Source organism: Pocillopora damicornis, chromosome 3 (genome assembly GCF_964200805.1).
Source record: "Pocillopora damicornis chromosome 3, jaPocDami1.2, whole genome shotgun sequence".
Classification (NCBI taxonomy): Eukaryota; Metazoa; Cnidaria; class Anthozoa; order Scleractinia; family Pocilloporidae; genus Pocillopora; species Pocillopora damicornis.
The window spans coordinates 517,685-536,496 of record NC_142672.1 but is presented as its reverse complement, the minus strand read 5'-3'; the positions used below and the strand labels follow the sequence as shown (position 1 = coordinate 536,496).

Sequence of the window (18,812 nt, the reverse complement as noted above, 5' to 3'; positions counted from 1 at the left end):
ATATGCGGATGACGCAACAAGATGACAGGAAAATTTTGGAAAACCGAAGTGCATCGTGGGACATGTTAAACTTACATGAGCGTCATAAAGCTACAGCAGATATCCGCTGACTTAGATTCAAGATGGCGGCCTTCAAACCGTGTACCGTTCTTCACACTGCCCTAGGGTCAAATTTTCGTTCTTTCCTTTGACTAAGTTTCATTTTTTCCCGTTATAAATTATGGATGACTATGGAGAAGATGTTGGATGGGATGAAGCAGCTGTAGGTTGAGAGTTTCTCTTTTCCGAAGGCCTCATTTAATATGTCCTACTTCACGACTTGGTAAACTGGTTTACTTATTAAACGTACATTTTCCTTTTTTTATTGTTTAGCTAAGTCCGTCCGATGAAAAAAGGGACAATGAAGTTGTTATACAAGAATGTATGCAAAACTTTGCTACAAAAGACTTTATCATGGAACCGGAAATTTTCAACAATATCAGGAGGTCAGCATCTACGAGGCTTAGATTGGTTATTTCGTTAAGACAAGGTTCAAAACAAACGAATTTTTTAAGCAACACAGCTACGTTCGAAAATTGGTGGCTTATTCAGAGCTCAGTGTAAATGAGGAAAAGAGTTGATGAGAGACAAACAGCAGTTGCGGTTGTTAGGGAAGTTGTTGCGGTATACTATTGTTTCTTACAATTTTAATTCCTCTACTGCCCGCTCTCCATTTACAGTGGGAAAACAAGCTGGGAGCCTAGACCAGCCTTGAATATTAGAAAACATGAGTTACATAACTCTGATAAATTACAGCACTAAAAAGCTAGACTAAATGTTATGATAACATTACAAGTGGTATATTACTGCCAAAATTTATCCCCATTATTTTCCTTTTTGGACAAGATTTGTCTATCACAGGTAACACCCCAGAATGTTGATATATTTCTCTGTTTATACTATATGGGAAGACAGGCACTATGCTAGTTGAGTGTCTTTTCTTAACAAGGTTAACCCTTATATTTTTGGTGATAAAGGCAGTGGGCCCAATGATAAAACTACATTGATATGTTACTATGTTTCCCTGGTTATACTCAATGGGAAGACAGGCACTGTACTAGTTAATTTTCTTGTCTTGACAAGGTCTACAGTAACTTCTTTGTTGATTAAGGCAGTGGGCCTTATGATCAAGTCATGTTTCAGATGTCTAGGTCCTGGTATGTTGTCCATCTCTATTGTGTTCTTAATGTGTAACTTGTAACTTCAAAAATAAATGTAAATATTATATTGTAGATATTACCAGGCAGGAGGGATCCATGAAGAAATGGCAAAGATGTTATCTGAAAATTATACTGGAATTGCTCAGAGTACAAATCTCATAGCTAACTGGTTGATTGTAACAGGTAAGGTAATTATATGATACTACAATGTTGTGTTGTGAGATCATGATTTGTCTTTGACTTTGCCATAATCACATAATAGCGAAGTATACATTATTGCTTAACAATGATTTCCAAATATTCTTTGATTTTGTATTGCTACCATGTGAAACTAAACTGATAAACTTTCTAGAGTTTGAGAACCACTTGAGGTCCAAGTGAAACATGCTGTTCAAACAAGCATACTATTATTAATGGCATTTTACAAAGAATTTTAAAGTTTACATATTGAGGTTGTGTTGGCATCATCACACATGTCATTAATATTTACTAAGCCAGAGAACATTTCATTTCCCATGGTCTTTGATAAAAAAAATAGGATTGCTAACCTTAACTGTTATTTTCACAGGAGCTAAAGTGACAGATGTTGAACAAATGGTTGAAAATCATCTGGAAACCCTAATTATCAAACACTTTGATCCAAAAAAGGCTGACTCAATTTTTTCTGCAGAGGGAGAGGTAAGGAAAAAGCTAGCTGTAGAATACCTGTTTGATGCTCTTCATGGCAGAAAAATCCAAACCTCTTAGTCCATCACATTTACCACTTGGTTATGTTACTGGTGAAAATGGAATTCAGGTCGTAGAATTCACCTAGTGGATGTCCACTGAGAAATGTGACATTCAGTTTATTCATTTATTTGATTGGATGATGTTCCATTATATTGAATTTTCTCTTGTTCTGTTGGTAGACACCTTCCTGGCTAGAAGACATGATTGTTCACCAGACATGGCGTTCAATGTTTTATAAGCTGGCAGAGCACTATCCTGACTGCCTGATGCTCAATTTTACTATCAAGGTTTGATAACTTTTTCATTTTCATCAAACTCAGTTTAAAAGTTTTTGTACTAAATTTTTTCTGTGCTGAACTATAAACAATTAGTGCTCTTTATCTCACCTATCTCTGTATTGCAGTGTAAGGTAGAGTATATTGTTTGTTTTTGGAACTGTAAAGTATTATTTTTTATAAGTAAAATTAACGACACTGAGTATGTCAATGATGGAAGAAACAAACTATTAAAAAAAGACCAATCTCAATTGATATTAATAAATTGGCCTCCTTTAGATGATGTGTATGGTAATAGAAAAAATTGGTGAAATTTACTTTCAGTCAAGATAAATTGCGATTTTGATTAAAAGTATGATTAGTCCATTTAAAGCCACAGTACAAAATGAACATTTTTAGAAAAAATGATTTTCTCCTAGAAATATATCAAAGGGTTAAAACAAAACCTCTCAGATTACTCTGGAGGTTGTTATCTACTGTTTGTTATATTAATAACTCTGTGTTCAGTCATTTTGAAATCATTTCTGCACAAATGAAAATTCTCCTAAATTCACTCACTGCCAATATCATGTCTTTTTGCAGCTGATTTCTGATGCAGGATATCAGGGTGAGATTAGAAGTGTCTCTACAGCCTGCCATCAAATTGAGGTGTTTTCCCGAGTGCTCAAGACTTCAGCTTGTTCTTTTCTGGAAGAAGGAGAAATGACAATGGAAAACAACCTGCCAGAATTTTCTGTATGTTGAAATATAATTTCTGACTGGTTTTGTGAAACATCATAGCCTTCAATACATGATGCTCTGTAGTTATAAATTTTGTATGGATTACTTTCCAGAGGATGGTATGTTATGGACAGCACACCTACCTGTATGCACAGTGCTTGTTAAATCACATTGCACAAAACACAGAAGGAGGATCAAAACTTCAAAGACTAGGTCAAGAGCTTCAAAATCGGGCAGTTCAAAGGTGATTTTAATCATTAAGGCTCAGTGTTAGGCGCAGTGTGGTTGATATAGGATGAGTGACTGAAAACATATCAACACTTTTTATCTCATCTCCACCAACTGAGAAGCTGGAACAGGTTTTGAGTTAACCCTTTAACCCCTAAGGGTGACTAGCATCTATTTTCTCCTTACATTATCAGCCCTGAATCAAACATTCAAGGTCATGAGAATAATGGAAATGATCAATACAGTACAGGAGCTCTTGGTTGTTAAACAAAATCTCTTTGTCAGCGCGATAGGAAGTGTATAGAAAACAGTTTGGAGAATATAGATACTGATCTTAGGTTGTAAAGGGTTGATGTTTGCTGGTACCTCTCTTTTGTGTGGGAGATACAGTGGCTTAATGGTTAGAGTGCTGGACTCCAGGAGTATAAATGGATACCAGCAAATTATGAGGGAGCCAGATGAAATGCTGGGGGTGACCTTGTGAGGGACTGGTATCTCATCCCTGGGGCAGGGGAAAGTAGTAATAATACTCCTAGTTGCTTCGCACTAAGGAAACCAGGATAAGTTCCAACTGCATGGGCCACTTGGCTGCAGACTTGATGTATCTACCTCTCTTTTAATTTACCACTTACAGTTTACAATTTGAATTAATTTAGTCCTGTTTTTGGTGCTGTACTAAAAGCACTTTTTAATCTTTTTACAGTGGACATGAAGTCACAGAGATCACTCTATCATTAAATGGTGCTGCAGCTTTTCCCAGAGCAAATTCTGCCCTCTCTTCCATGTTAGGAAAAAATTCTCTTAATCCTGGAGATATCACTGTGGTAAGCTGACAGAAAAAAATAGCAGAGTATATGATAAAGGGCAATGATAATAGGTATGATTTGAATACCTGTATTAGTGTGTGTTTTATCATCAAGGCCTAGTTTTATTTTTTTTAACAAAAATTTTTACCATTTGGGAATTTTTATCATCTTTGAGAGTTTTCTCACTTTGTACACTGTGGGTCAAGTACTATTTATTTTTTAGCAATATCATGTTTTAATAAATTTGTTTATTGTTCTATCAGTCCTTATTTATCATTATTTTTATAATTGTTATTATGATTATTAATTTGGGTTTCTTAAATTTGATCATGCACACTTTAATTTTTTTATCTTTCACTTAATTTTAGGTGATTTGAATGTAGTAATTTAACGTGTAGCTGTAGTTATTTAACACAGAGCTGTGTGGAAAGTTTTCTTTGTCTGTAAATTAATTTGTTTATTCATTCACTTATTTATTCATATGTTTTATGTATCCTCTTGTCTCTTTTACCTTGACACAGCTATACAAGTTATATAATAGTTCTCAGGCTCCTCCCTGTGCACTCATCAGAATTCCACAGTTTTTAGGTGAGGAAAAATTCATTTTCTTTATCATGTTTTCCTTCCAAGATGTTGAGTATATGCAATTCCAAGAAAGTAATTCTAAGACATTTGCAGTGGACAGAGGGGTAATGGAAAATGTTAGTTTGATCAGTTTTGTACAAGGATGGCTAAAGGTCACCAGTTCCAACAGCACTTATGGTTTAATTGATCATGGTCAGAAAATATACCACTTATTGGAAATCATTTTAATGCTGGAATTTATATCAGTCTTTATGTGGTATGGTGGTGAAGGGTGTGAGGCTGGAAGAAACAGTGGTAACTGTACTATCTTGCAAGTGAGTGTAGTGCTATCAAGGGCTACAGCTTAGACATACCTGGCCCAAAATGCATGCAATTTGCAAAGAAGCTGGCGCCAAGTGGACTGACAGCTGGTGGGTTTTTTGCCATCTATCAGCTTCTAATGACAACCCACAGTCGCAGCTGAGCAGCGCAACAAAAGTGACTTATTGGTTTTACACAAATCAGAACATTTCATTGTCCTAAAAAGCTTCACTTGACTTTGATGATGAAAACTTCCCTTCAAGTTGTCACAAACAATTGTCCTTTTCAGTGACAATCTAGTTATCACATACCAGTGCAGCTGCTTGATATAAATTTGATTTCATACAATATTCCTTTTTTTCTAGAACTTCTTTTGGAAGCATTGTTCAAACCTGGACAGCACTTGAATCCAGAACACAAGTTTAAATATGTTCACCTGTTGGCATATGCTGCATCTGTCCATGAAACCTGGGTTGAGGTATTTCCATATTTCACTATTTTTCAGGGAATTTTTAAAGCATTGTGTTGAAACTAATCCAAGATAAAATTGATTTTGTTTTGCTATGCTGTTTGACCTCCTCCTGAGGCAATCTAAGAGCAAACACCATTGGTGAATGGTATTTTCTTTCACTGCATTTTCAGACAGATAACTTGGTTACACTTTGAATAAGCAGAGTAAATCTCCTTGAATCTAATTTCTTGCAAACCTGCTTCTTTAGCCTGAAATGGGAAAGATTTTGGTCACTAACTTTGTCAGTCATATCATTCCATTGAGGTTACAGCTACCTCATCACATAACGATAATTTGTTACATTTGTTTGTTTGTTTCTTTTTCTTTTGATTTGTAGAGTGAGCGAACAATGCTTAATAGAGATGAGCTCAAAACAACTTCTCAGGCCCTGGATAAAATTCACTCTCTGTGCGTACAGGAGACAAAGAAAGGCTCGCAGCTGCTCGCAGAAGTGGGTGTCCTGTTCCAATGTATCAGGTAAGAGCCCAACTATTTCCAGATTTCTGAGAGTAAGTTACACTTTAAAAACAAATTATCCTCATGCAGTGTTTTCTTGCTTCTGTAGGTTTCCTGTAGTTGCTATGGGTTTGTTAAAGTGGGTTGACTGCACCGTATGTGATCCATCATTCTTCAAGTTGCTCACAGACTCCACACCAGTCCACCTGGCTTTATTAGATGAGGTATGAGATAATCAGGTAGCTGGGAAACCAAGATAAACCTCTTACATTACCACGTGACTACTTCCCAGCCCCCGTTCACTTTCCTCCTTAATTTCAATCTTCTTTTCACGTCTCGTAGATCAGCTCCTGTCACGCTCTTCAACATCGCTTGGTTCTCAATGTACTGATCCGTTTGTTTGAGTCTCCAACGCCACTGGACACTTTAGTAGAGGTAGGAATCATTCAATCGAAGTTATCTTTTTGCCAAATCATGAAGATACATGTACATCTGCACACATGCCAAGGTAACTGCACTTCCAGAGCTTATCCTGGTTACCGAAGCATGAAGCAACTAGTATATGGATTATTACTCCTCATTCATGATTGGAGTTCCCCTCTCGCCCCCTCCCCTTCCCCTGAGGCATTTCCTAGGGTTCCTTTGATGGTGCGCTGGTGTCTTAGCGGATTTGGACCATTGTGGTTCAGTTTGGACCCCAAAAGAGAACAGAACAGTGGGGTCCAAATCCGCTGGGGTCCAAATCCGCTGGAGGTCCAAATCTGCTGTGCCACTAGCACTCATTTATACAGGGTTTCCACGTGTCCTGGAAAACCTGGAAAGTCCTGTCATTTTTATTTTGACATTTTCCAGGACTGGAAGGTCTTGAAAAAAGACTGCAGGTTCTGGAAAGTCCTGGAAATGTGGCTAACTCGAGCAATAAAGATTTCAGAATTTACTTTATAGGAAATATATGTAGAACGTAGGGAGAACTTATTTTGAAATCTTGGGAATGAAAAGCTGTAAGGTGAAATTTGGAGTCTTGGAAAAATTAATCTGCTTCCTGCAAAAGTCCTGGAAAAGTCCTTAAAACTTGTTTCTGAAAAAGGGTGCGAATCCTGTTTATACTTCTGGGTAGAGAGAGACTGTTAGAGAAATATGTGTTACCCAAGGAAAAAATAACAAAATAACCCGGTTTGGACTCAAATAAAGAACTTCTGCACCAGATTCTAGCACAATAGCCATAAGGCTTAAACAGCCCCCACCACACCAATGTGCATGGCCATTTTACAGTCGCCCTATGTAAACTTTGACCCTACCAATGTTATCCAAAAACTAACATATCTGTTCACTTCAATATAAATTTATGATGTTTAATATTTTGTGCATCCACTATATTCGAATTCTCGTCATGAGAGACGTCACAACCATGTTGCCTTTCTGCATTTCAAAGCCAGCCTCTGAGACACTCGAGGGAAAGGAATCCTCGAACGTTTTACTTGCTCTTTTCTTTGGTTTGGCCGGCGGGAATTTGTAGCAGTCACACTGTTCTGGTCTTTGGTTTTAGTTTCAAACATGTATGGTGCTTTGCACTTTCTCGGCGTCTCCCTCGTTGGGTTTATACCCACAAAGTTTGGATTTGGACAGGACCCATCGACATTTGAAGGAAGCGCGAATGTTTCATTTTCTTGCTGACTGAGAAGTGGAGATGTGATCAGGGAGGAAGTCAAAAAGTCTCTCTCAGTTACTCCTTCTTCTGAAGCTGCTGCTGTAGTTGTACTGTCCGATGATGAAGCATACCGTGTTTGTGCAATGTTCGTAACTCGTACCAGTGATGAGACTCTTTTTGTTTCAGAATCATTTGGATGTGATTTGCAGTTTACAAAATTACAGCAAAATCCTTTTACGTCTAATTGTAATCTTTCTTCCTTTTTGAACCCCGAGGTTACTTCAGTTTGAAAGGAGTTCGTTACCCATTTGTAGTTTTCCCCTTGTGGTGAATCTGTTGTTGTTGTTGTTGTAGTTTTGGCAAGTTGTTGTTGCGCTCCTAGTTCGTGGTCTTTTTTCCCTTCCTCGAATAACCCTTTTGAGTTAGATTGATTCACTGCATGCATTGTCATCCGAGGCATCTGTGTTTCGTTGTCTGCTGTTGCTATCACCGCAGTCAAATGCGACTTTTCCTCAGGTTTATTTGATTTACCATGTCTTGGATTGTCCAATCGTATTGATGCCTCTGCATTTCCCTTGCCCCTGTTAGAGGTTTCATATTTCGTTTCTGTCATTTTTTCAGATAGCACTTCACGGTTCGTGCCAGTTTTGCTTTCATTAAGAAAATTGTCGTCAAAGATTTTCCGTTTTCCTGATTCCTGTTCGTTTTCTTTTCTCGTGCAAGGAAATCTTTGGTCGTTTGAATTTGCTTTTGATATTATTGCATGGCTGTCATGAACGTCTGATTCAGTTTCGTTGTTCGAACAATTAATACGATAACTTGCAGTAGAACTTTGGTGCAGTATATCGTCGTCCGGTTTTGTGTCGTAGATGTTGTACTTTGTTATCCTCTGTTTTCTCGCCAACCCAGGCCTTTGCATGCATGATATCTCGTTCTCTTGTACCACCTTCTCTACGCTCTGTTTGTCTTTGTTTTTTCCTCGGCCTTCAACTGGCAGTGTTCCCTGGCATTCACTTGTTTTCTTGAAGTAACCAGGATAGTCCGTACTCTCTTCAGACCTGTAAAATTCTTTGTCTACAACGTAATCTATACTTTTTACAAGCGAATTAAAATCTTTGCCGTCAAAGCAATCTGTACTTTCTTCTAACCTACTAATTTCTCCTTCACTTCTCCGCTTGTTTTGCTGACACGAGGAAGTTGTTTCTTGATGTAGCTGACATATTAATTGTGCTTTGTCTGGAAGAGAATTTTCTGCCAATTCCTGCTTAGTCCACTCCTCGCCTTCAAAATGTTTTTGCAATCCGTGAAGCAACAGGCAGCACAGTCCGTGTAAAGAACGAAGGACGAGATTCCACAAACAACAAATGAGATATTCAATGAAAGCATAAACGAGAAAAGGAGCTAAAAACGTAATTGCCACTGCAAGATCTGAAACGTTTTTTCTTCCGCTGGACCGATCCATGGGCTTTGAAAACTGAAGGTTTTTGATTGTGACGTCAGTTAGTAAATTCCCGCGCGCTCTTCAGAGAAAGTGCAGTTGCACGTGGTGTTTGCGAAGCTGCATCGCGCGCGCATAAACGAGTGCTTCCTCTTTATTGAGGCAATTAATTATAATCAATTTGAGTTAACTCCGCTCAACGATTGCTTCGCACTAACCAGGTCAGATCGAGGGAGGGTCATAGCAAAGAATGGGGCATGAAAAAGCTGAGTCTTTGTATTCTAAATACTTTAGCCGCTAAATGTAAGTTGACAAGGACTTACGCAAACTTGCTTAAAGTAACGCACACGTTCCTCAATGCTCAGTAGTGTTCCTTGCTAGTGGAGAAATAAATATGATGATTTTCTTTTTCGATAATTACATTTTTCTTTTGTTGTTCGTTGTTTAAGCTTGAGTTCAAGAAAACAGTCCTGGATCGAATGATTCATCTCTTGAGCCGAGGATATGTTATACCCGTGATAAGCTACATTAACAGCTGTTTGGAAAAGCAGAACACGGATAACTCTCTCATAAGACATTTCGTGACTGAGGTAAATAAAGGTACACTGAACTAAATCGCTAAGGCATGAAATCCTTACCAAGTATGGGTGAGTTAAGTTGGAGTAATAACAACAGGTCTGTTCTTTAAAAGGCCTTTATTTATTTATTTGTTTGTATTGAGAAGATTGCCCAAAACTCGTTGCAATATTTTTTTTTCTCTCACCAGGTTCTAGAAATGATTGCTCCTCCATACTCGACCGAGTTCGTCCAGCTTTTCCTTCCCATCGTCCGTAATGAGGAGATCACAGGGAGGCTGCGCAGTGCTGATCACTCTGATGACGTGTCGTTATTTTTAGGTGAGACGTTGTTATCAATTTTTTTACTCACATAGAAGCAGCCTTAACTTATTGCTGGATTAGAGCATTCTAGCTCAAGTGGTCAAGTCTCCGATTAAACGTAAACCAAGGTTTTTAGCCGCGTTTTTAGGAACACTGACAGAAGCATGTCTAGCTGTGGTTTTATGTTATAATTTTTCACCTTCTTTCGTAGGTCACTGTGCTCAGCAGGCTTAAGTCTCCGGTTCAGTGGTGTCGATATTGTCGTGCGGATAAGAGACGTTGAACCAGCTCTGTCCACTTCACCCGGATTACACTAAAATGCGCTTAGGTTTACACTTAACTAAGCTGACCAGAGAGAGTTAGAGAAAGCTATGCTGTCTTTTGTGTATTTAAAACCAAATAGAAGACGTTAAATTTGTAAATAATAATGATAAAAAACATCAGTGCAAAATAAATGGATGTCTCCCTATCCTTGATTAGTGATTTCGAGAAAAAATTATGAAATAGCATGTATAGACAAAAATAAAACTTTTATTTAGACAAAAGTTCATCATTGTAGTCTTTGAATTGTTTTAGCGTGAAAGCCGGCTGAACCAGAAAATACATCTACAAGGAACTACGACCAAACGTTGGATGGCCAGCGTTTTTAGGAAGGAAGAGAAGTTGGTGTGACATGTGACACAGTGATCTCTTGTCACGCAAGCGATCACAAAAATCGCTTTGACTAATTAAGTTTGATTACATTGTATTCACCCTGTTAAATTTTCTTTTCCACAAAGTCTCTAAACAGGTACGAGGTACCATTTGATTTTTTTTTTAGCTTGATAGTCCACAGTCTACATGAGTTAAAGTTGACTCGTCTCCCACAGTCTCTTATTTACTTCTTCTTTAATTTACCCCACCTATTTCTATAAGGAAAATCTTTTTGGGGCTCTTTCAGATAAACGATCAATAACAAGGTCACACCACAACACCGGGAGCTACGTTCCCTACTTTTTGCGAGAATTGCGTCTCCTGCTGACCAGTACAGAGAGGTTGCACGAGACGGGGCCTTCCGCATGGCAGTCCGTTGCTTTTCAAAATAAGCTTACCAAGCGCTCGTTGTGTTTTGAGGACAGGAGATTGAAGTCGATTCCCGTGAACACCCGCGAATTTCAATGCGACAGACTCCAACTCCCTCTCAACATAAGTTTGTACCTTGACTGGTACCGTCAGTGAAATTCTCATCCTCGTCAAAATGGGCGCGGCCATTTGATGGAAAGAAAGCATGCGCAAGTACTCCACCTCGGCCGTCAAAGGGATAATAACATGTTCTTTCGGAGCTGCCACCATGAGTCTTACTTCCAAAGCTGAAAAAAGGGCAAGAAAGAGAGAAGTTGGAAAAGTTGTCATAGTTGTGTGACAAGGAAAACTTAGCCAACCTATGAGGATCAGTATAAGAGTCTGCTCATCATTTGTCACCTTGAGAGGTTGGAGGACTTTTGTAACATTCTTATCATCCAACCTTCACTGGCAGTCAATTTCTATGGTCCCCCTTTGCACAGTCGAACCTGTATAAAGCGGTCACCCGCGGGGAATGACTTTGTGACTTTTGGGTTCCACAAGTAATGGGTATTTTAAAAAACGATACACGACGCTACTTTATGCCAGGACTGACCACTTAATGTACAGAATCTTGCTCAAAGATACTACTTACTTTGATTTTGGGAGAGAAAAATGGATTCTTAATTTCTTGAAAGATTATTGTTGGTTTATGCTTGAGTGTTTCCGCCTTAAGTGACCGTTCAATACAGGTGGAGGACAATGAAAACATGCCATTGGGACTTAATAAATGGTGACTGCGACCGCTTAGTAGAGGTGACTGCTTGACAGAGGTGAAAATTACCGTCAGTGATCAAGGGGAAACAAATTTGGGACTTTGACAACTGACCGCTTAATACAGGAAGACCGCTTATTACGGTGCCGCTTAATACAGGTTCGACTGTACTCTGTCGGCGACGACTGATCTCCTCTCCGTTCCCCCCTGAAAACCATGTGATCCTTCCAATAATCCTCCACCCCTACTCCCTCCCTCACAGGCGATTAACATTGACCAGTTACTGTAGTGAAAATGAATTTAAAAACAACGTGGAAACCCAAAATATACGAGTTAAAAAATCAGATGCTTTACAACACTAACTGCCTTTCACTAAGAGGTCTTTGGTAACTCAGATTCTAAGCATTTTTTCAAATAATGTAAATACAGGTTGTTTTTTTTCTTTTCCCGTGATGTACGGAAAACGCATGTCTATCATCAAGCATTCTAAAAGGCTGAACGAACAAAGTTGCACATTGTGCTCACCTGATTTTAATATCGGCGCTGCTTGCACTAGAGGCGTGAGAGAAAGACAACCCTGATACATCGGACCAGAACTTTAATGCTTTGGCGAATATTTTGTCTTGAAGATCTTGCGTTAAGTCCGCGCCATATTCTACAAAATAAGTCAGGTCCTTCTTGCTCCATTTTGAACCAGTCTTGTACCTCTTAACACGTCCCTCCTCGTCCACGTCCGCCATTCCACAACGAGGTTTTTTCATTTGAGCGATGGTTTGTTCGTTCAGCTCTCCAGTCACAGAGAGACTAGTAAACTCCTGAAACCGGCGAATGGCAGTTTCCACGTCATGGTTTCCTGATCTTGTCGGAGAAATGTAGTGGTACTGGCTCAGAAATTTCTGCCAGGAAATAATCATGATAAATGAGATTCACAACAAAAAATGTTTCTTCTTTCGTTCTAATTTGCACGGGGTTGATATAAAGGCCAGCATGGGCTCCGCTTTTAGGCTTCGCAGAATCTATTTAAGTCATTGTTCTTTTCAGCTAAATTACTTTTAAGCAATAGCAGCCAGCGAAATTTTGCACCAGTTTTCTCCATCCTTAACCAGCCAGTATTTTACAAAGTGTTGTTAATTATTTTACGGCGGAGATAAGCTCTGTTTTGGCTTTTGACAATTTTTATTTCCGTTTTCTCGATGGGAGAATTTTGTCTCGTAACTTTTTCATATCACTATTGCAGTTCTAGTAGGTTATAATTAAATGTTGTTGTTGTTGTTTTTTTTTCAAAACAGGTTGCTTTGAGCTTAATATCGTATATGCTTTGACTGTGTAGTTCAGATTACAAGGTAGCGTAGAGTAGTTCTCATGGAGGCCCAAGAAAGGAAAGTATAACTCACCAAAGCCATGGTCGAGTCATCCTCTTCAGCAAAGACGAGTGTCTGAGAAATAACGACAGCGACTAACAACAGGGAACACAGCATGTTGAGTTCAAACAAACCGAAAAAAGTCTAAACCGATTTGGTTTGGGCGTAGAAGCAGAGGTTGTTTCTTTCTTTTATAACAATTCTGCTGAAAAGCTGCAAAACCTGATTAAATTTCACTCAACAGTTGTTTAAAGAAAAAGAAAGACGGTAAACTTTTACAACGCAAGCTTTAGTGTGTGTGAAATAGCTTGACAATTGTGACATTTAAAAGGTGAAAAAATCAATGTAAATTTAAGTGTATCCGTTTTTTTATTCAGCGAATTCAGCCTCGACAGCGGTTTTATTTTTATCACATAAAGTGTGTAAATTTTGAATGGGAAACACAACAGGATTGGCAAAAAGGTTTTTATAATGTAACGATTTAAAAACTTCAAAAGGATCAGAACCCCCCCAAAAATGTTCATTTTATTCTACTTTCTCGCGTGAATTCAATTATATCCAATAATTCTTAAACACTGTACAGAATTGTTAGAAAGTCATGTAGGCTTTTTGTTTGTCAATATTTGCTTTTAAGTTATCGGCACGAGTTTTTTGTTTATCAACTTCATCTACCAACTGCGGCAAGTGTTCTAAGGTGAGAATACAAGTTACACTTGTCAACTTGAACAAGGAAGACAAAGAGATCAAAGACACATGGAAATATTCCATGCTTTAGACTGTATTTACCATTTCTCTTTATTTTGGTTCATCTACAGAACTAGAAATAGTCAAAATCAGGGGCCACCTTTATGGTTTTGCTGAAATTATTCGTCTGAAAAAGTCGGAGTGCCCGTTTTACCGACAGTATAAAAGGAGATAATTTCAAAGTCATGATCAACTAAGTATAATTGCATCTCTTTTGCAAAGAAATAAAAAAGCCAATTTAATTAACCATCGCGTTCAGTGGATAACATGTGCGAGGTAAATGGCGAGCTAGATATTGAGAAGGGATAGAAAATATTGCAAATAAAGTGCACGAACTGTACTCCCATCAAGGATAAGGGAAAATATTGATCATAATCTATTGTTTTGCTTCCATTTGAGCTTGATGCCTTAATGTTGAACCCATTGATTTTAAGAGTAGACATAGCTGTACCGAGTTGAAGTAGACAAGATTCGTTGTCTACCTCTCTGCTCAAGAGCAAATATTACAAGGAACTAGTCAAATAACAAATAAAGCTGGTAAACTCACGTTATCAATAGATCTACCCGCCAGTTTTTTTTTATTCAAGCACAATAAGCTAAACCCTAGCGCACCCATTGACTTAATTGAAAGAGCAACAACTGAGTTTGCAATTTTCATTTCCCCTTTATTAAACCTTTCACTTGAATCACATAAAACAATCAAAGTATCTTCTCTTTCATCAGCATCAAATCTGCAACAAAATAGTAAATACTCAGCACGACGTTTTCTATATCTGGAGCTAAAAAACAAAATACGAGGTTAAAAGTTAGGGTCGGGGTTGTGAGGTTGTGCAGAAAAATCGTCAAACTCTTTTACTTCGAGTGCATATGAATCTCAGCCCGACAGAAATTTCCTTTGGGCAACTGAGCCTCATTATTTGGCTGACGCGAGGCATGAAGCTTACTCCAAATGTAATTGCGACGAAGATTTGTATCGGATTGTCTTAAAAGTACAGCAATGACTACAAAAACGATTTGCTTTTTTTTTCATGACTATAAAATCTCACAGTATGGACAAACTGAGTACAGTTTTTGTGAGCAGTTTGGAAACAACCCTTTTCCAATTTCGCGCTCTATTGTTTTTTTTTTTCTAAAAAAAGGTCGTCTTTATTCTATGTCACGAATATATTTGGAATAGTTGCACAATGTAAGGATGACACATATGAGTCAAACGGGCGCGTGGTTTTGGTTTAGGTTCACTGGACTTCAGAAGAGACACGAGGTGTGTAAGGCTTGTGTAAGTTATTATAATGCTTATTCTTTTTTTCATTTTCCGTCGAACGATTTTTTTTTAAACTTTCTTCAATTTTTTCTCCACCAATCTCCAACGATAAAAAAGATAGGTCATTGCGCATTCTGAGTAGATATTCTGGACCGATGATAACTGGACTGGTACTAATCACGCGCGTTATTTCATCGAATCACGCCCGTTAATTTGCGGTAGCTGAAAGCAACTTGTTTTTAGACAAAAATTTAAAATATTTTCTAGAATTTGTAACAATTTAGTCAGGTCGTTACTTTGGAGATCATAATTGGCATCCTCGAGTAACAGGCTTCGTGCACGCCTATATCTTTTTTTACCTTCCGATAATTTTTATTTTTCAAGTTTCTTAAGGGGTACAGTTTGTATACCAAGATTATGCAATAAAAAAATAAGTCACCGCGTTCTTCAAGAGCAAAAGACTATCTGTTCACCTCTTCCATTGGTTGAAAAGTAATAATAGGTATCGTGAAATTAAGTGACCGCAAAAATTGGTAACAGTAATGTACCCGATCACAACTCACAGCCGCAGTTCTCGATACGCTTCCCCCTAACTTTGCTTCAATACATTCTGATTCTTTTCTAAGTGATCACAGGGCGTTATATAGTGATAAAGATCCCAATGACTGCGTCCCAAGGCAAAAGTCAATGGAGATGCTGACAAACCTTTAGCAACGGCGACAAGTTCTCCTGCAGTAGCGTTGGACGAATGCCTGAAAACGACATGTACCCCCCCGGCTCCATGACCGACATTGGGAACTGGATGCCAAATCGAAACATGCTGCAACATAAAATACACAGAATTTATAAATTTGCATAAAAGAGGAATGATTAACATTTAGGATAAATCACTGACAGTTTATCTGTTGGTATAATAAAGTTATAACGCCTTTTTAGCTCTCTGTTTTATTATTATTATTATCATTTCCTTTTTCAAATTGGCCCTTTAAACCTTTAAGAAAACTGGCGCGAATAAGAGCGATTGCATCTGATTGGTTGAGAATTTGGCGCGAGCTTTAAGGACCAATCACGAAGTATGGCAAAGCGAAGCTAACGCTACCCTGGATTTGTTTCAAGACTCGACTGAAATATGTCTTAATGGATACAGACTTAGGAACGAATATAACAAAAAGAGGTTGAAATGAAGTGCTCACATGAACTGCCTCCACTACTGCTTCCTCCGCTGCTTCCTCCGGTGTTTCTCCCTACAAGGCGCCAAATAAATAAAGATAGGACTGATGCAAAATATGTATCAATTAAGAAAATTTAAGAATTCAAGATTTGCTCGAGGAACGCGAGCAATAGCAGAAAAATAAAGTATGACGTTAATAGCCAATGGCTTTCAGTCGTTTTCACACTTACTTAGAATGTTTGTTATATTTACAGTGAAAAAAAAGGTTTCTTCGTTTTTCTACGGGCTCTCTTTAAGCGTGAATATGGGAAAATTTGAATTATAGTAGTGTGTTCATTTTTGCCGTCAGCCGTTATTGCAAACAATATATTATAATTCACAAAGGATATGAAAAAATTTCCATCTAGTCCTGAGTGTATCACATTATTTAACTGAATTAATCAGCAGTTTTTAGGATGAAAAAAGGCTGCTTTTCTACTGATTTTCAAAAATCCATAAGCTTAGCAATTGCAAATACCAGTTCAATACCACTAATAAAGTAATAAAACTAATAAAGTCAAGTTCATTACTTTGAATGGGAAATCAGGGGGTTCGCGTGGATTGATCTCAGTTTTGCATCTTATGGGTTGAAAGGGTGACGCGAAGTTTTTTCGACCAATCAAACACGGGAAATAAAGCAAAACCAATGAGATTCCGGGATATTATCGACAATAATTCGAAAATTGTTCTATTTGCTACCGAAATAAAACTTACCGTACAAAGACTGAATGGCAGCGATGTCGTCCTGTTTAAGCTGCATGTTCGGCACATACCCAGTATAGTAGGGATACATGACAGCATCTCTAACAGATGAATGCTGGATTCCAAGGGCGTGTCCGAATTCGTGTACAGCCACCCACAGAAGATTTGTTCCTCGGCTTGTGCCGTCAGTGAAAGTTTCGTCCTCGTCGAAATGAGCGCGTCCATCAGAAGGGTAGAATGCATGCGCTAATGTTCCGCTCGCCCCATCAAATGGGTAACCACATTGGTTCTCACTAACTCCTCCGTGTGTTCGGCTTCCAAAGCTATGTGAAGAAAGATAAGTGAGTAAAATTTAAATAGTTTATAAAGAGGCGTACATTTTTTTAATCTAACTTGGAAAGGGATTTGACCCGCCTCCAACAATTTTGGCGTCATGGCTCATTTTGTTCCATGGAGTATCGAGCTAGCATTGCGAGGTTACAAGTTTCAGTCTTGGATGATTCTTTTTGAAAGTTTTCAAGTACCTACTAGTACTCCTGGATGGAGAAGGGCACTGTCTTGCCCGGGAACAAGATGAAGTGACTGCGCTAAAATGATTTGGCTCGAACCCTCTCTCTCTCTCGATCCATTTCAAAGGCCAGTGAGCTTTTCAACTTACAAGGAAATGCTAACTGCATTAGAATAAAGGTAAAACATACTTACCTGATTTTAAGGTCCGCGGTACTTGCGCTTCTTGTCGTAGAGAAAGACAAACCTGACACGTCAGACCAGAACTTTAAAGCCTTCTCGAACACATCGTCTTGTTTTGAACGAGATAAATCAGCTCCATATTCCACAAAGTACGTCAAGTGTCTTTTATTCCATCTACCAGATGTACTGTATCTCTTCACTCGACCCTGTTTACCCATAGGATCTGGCATTCCGCAGCGTGGTGCTTTCATCTGCGCAAGCGTTAGTTCATCCAACTTGCCAGTCACAGGGATACCAGTGAACTCTTGGAACTTTTTAATGGCAACCACCAAGTCGTGGTTTCCCGTGCGCGTTGGAGATAAGTACTGATAGTGGTTCAAAAAGTTCTGAAGGAAAATGAGAAACATACCGAAAACAGCAGTGATTAATTGACGATAACTGGTGTTTTATGCAAGTGCTCTATTGACGCTATATTCCCACAGTTCTTAGCGAAGAGTAGACGTCAGGGAAAGTTGATGAAATACTGGAGGAATAGGCTAAACGGACATAAAGAGCACTTGTGGACCTGTAGAATAGCAATTTACTCTTAAACGCTTGTTACTAAAGCAACTAAGCTGAGCTCACGAGGAAAGGGCGACTTAGCTCAAGAGCAGAATTAAAGTAATTTCAAACAGATAAATAGGCTATGAATTTGAAAATCTCCTTAGTCGTTCACAATAAATAAACTCAGAGGAACTTTGTCAAGGTTGCCTTTTTAAATAAGAAAGCCTAAATGAGCTTAAAAGTGAGTAATGAATATCAAAATGTTCTGACAACGAAGTGAAAACTATTAGAGAAGGCAATATCAGAAAGAAATTCTAAACGTAACATACCAGAGCAAAACTTTGGTCATCGACATAGCGGGCAAACGCATGCGATGTAAGAGCAAGCAACAGCACGGAACACAGCATGTTGAGACAGAGTTATATTACACCAACTAAAACGCCTTTAGTTTGGTATCTAGTGGAAAAACTCCCGGAACTAAGTTTATTTATAACTCGGTATTTACACAGTCTCTGCTCTTTGAGTTTACCTCTGTTTCAAATTCATATTTGTAAAGCTTCGAACCATCTGACAGCTGAAAATTGATCATCCAAAGAGTTTTACTCGGAAGATTTTATTAAATCTTTTCTATTTGTTATCAAGTTTATTCGAAATGCGCTCACTTATATTAAATTTTCTGCGTTTTAATTTTCACTTTGCCACCCGACCTCTC

The 18,812-nt window shown here is 38.4% G+C and overlaps 2 protein-coding genes across 3 annotated transcripts; one reads left to right on the top strand and one right to left on the bottom strand.

Annotated features, from left to right (window-relative positions):
* Nucleotides 1-52: 52 nt before the first annotated feature.
* Nucleotides 53-10,318, top strand: LOC113673964 (negative elongation factor D). 2 transcript variants are annotated; one of them, XM_027190439.2, is made up of 16 exons: nt 53-262; nt 373-485; nt 1,273-1,382; nt 1,768-1,877; nt 2,108-2,215; nt 2,786-2,938; nt 3,037-3,167; nt 3,855-3,975; nt 4,479-4,545; nt 5,208-5,320; nt 5,691-5,830; nt 5,919-6,033; nt 6,152-6,244; nt 9,345-9,485; nt 9,662-9,791; nt 9,985-10,318. In XM_027190439.2, the coding sequence occupies exons 1-16, from the start codon at nt 221-223 to the stop codon at nt 10,005-10,007; spliced, it is 1,710 nt and encodes a 569-aa protein (XP_027046240.2). In that variant the 5' UTR covers nt 53-220; the 3' UTR covers nt 10,008-10,318. The 2 variants fall into 2 exon arrangements, with proteins under 2 accessions (XP_027046240.2, XP_089055793.1); XM_089199667.1 differs by lacking the exon at nt 373-485 and having other exon boundaries at nt 109-322.
* A 635-nt stretch (nt 10,319-10,953) lies between these two features.
* LOC113674030 (uncharacterized) lies at nt 10,954-18,561 on the bottom strand. The gene is made up of 9 exons (XM_027190503.2): nt 18,430-18,561; nt 17,570-17,943; nt 16,880-17,190; nt 16,149-16,199; nt 15,671-15,775; nt 13,623-13,639; nt 12,984-13,094; nt 12,115-12,485; nt 10,954-11,122 (listed from the first exon to the last, which is right to left on the bottom strand). The coding sequence occupies exons 1-9, from the start codon at nt 18,505-18,507 to the stop codon at nt 10,954-10,956; spliced, it is 1,587 nt and encodes a 528-aa protein (XP_027046304.2). The 5' UTR covers nt 18,508-18,561.
* Between the last annotated feature and the right edge of the window lie 251 nt (nt 18,562-18,812).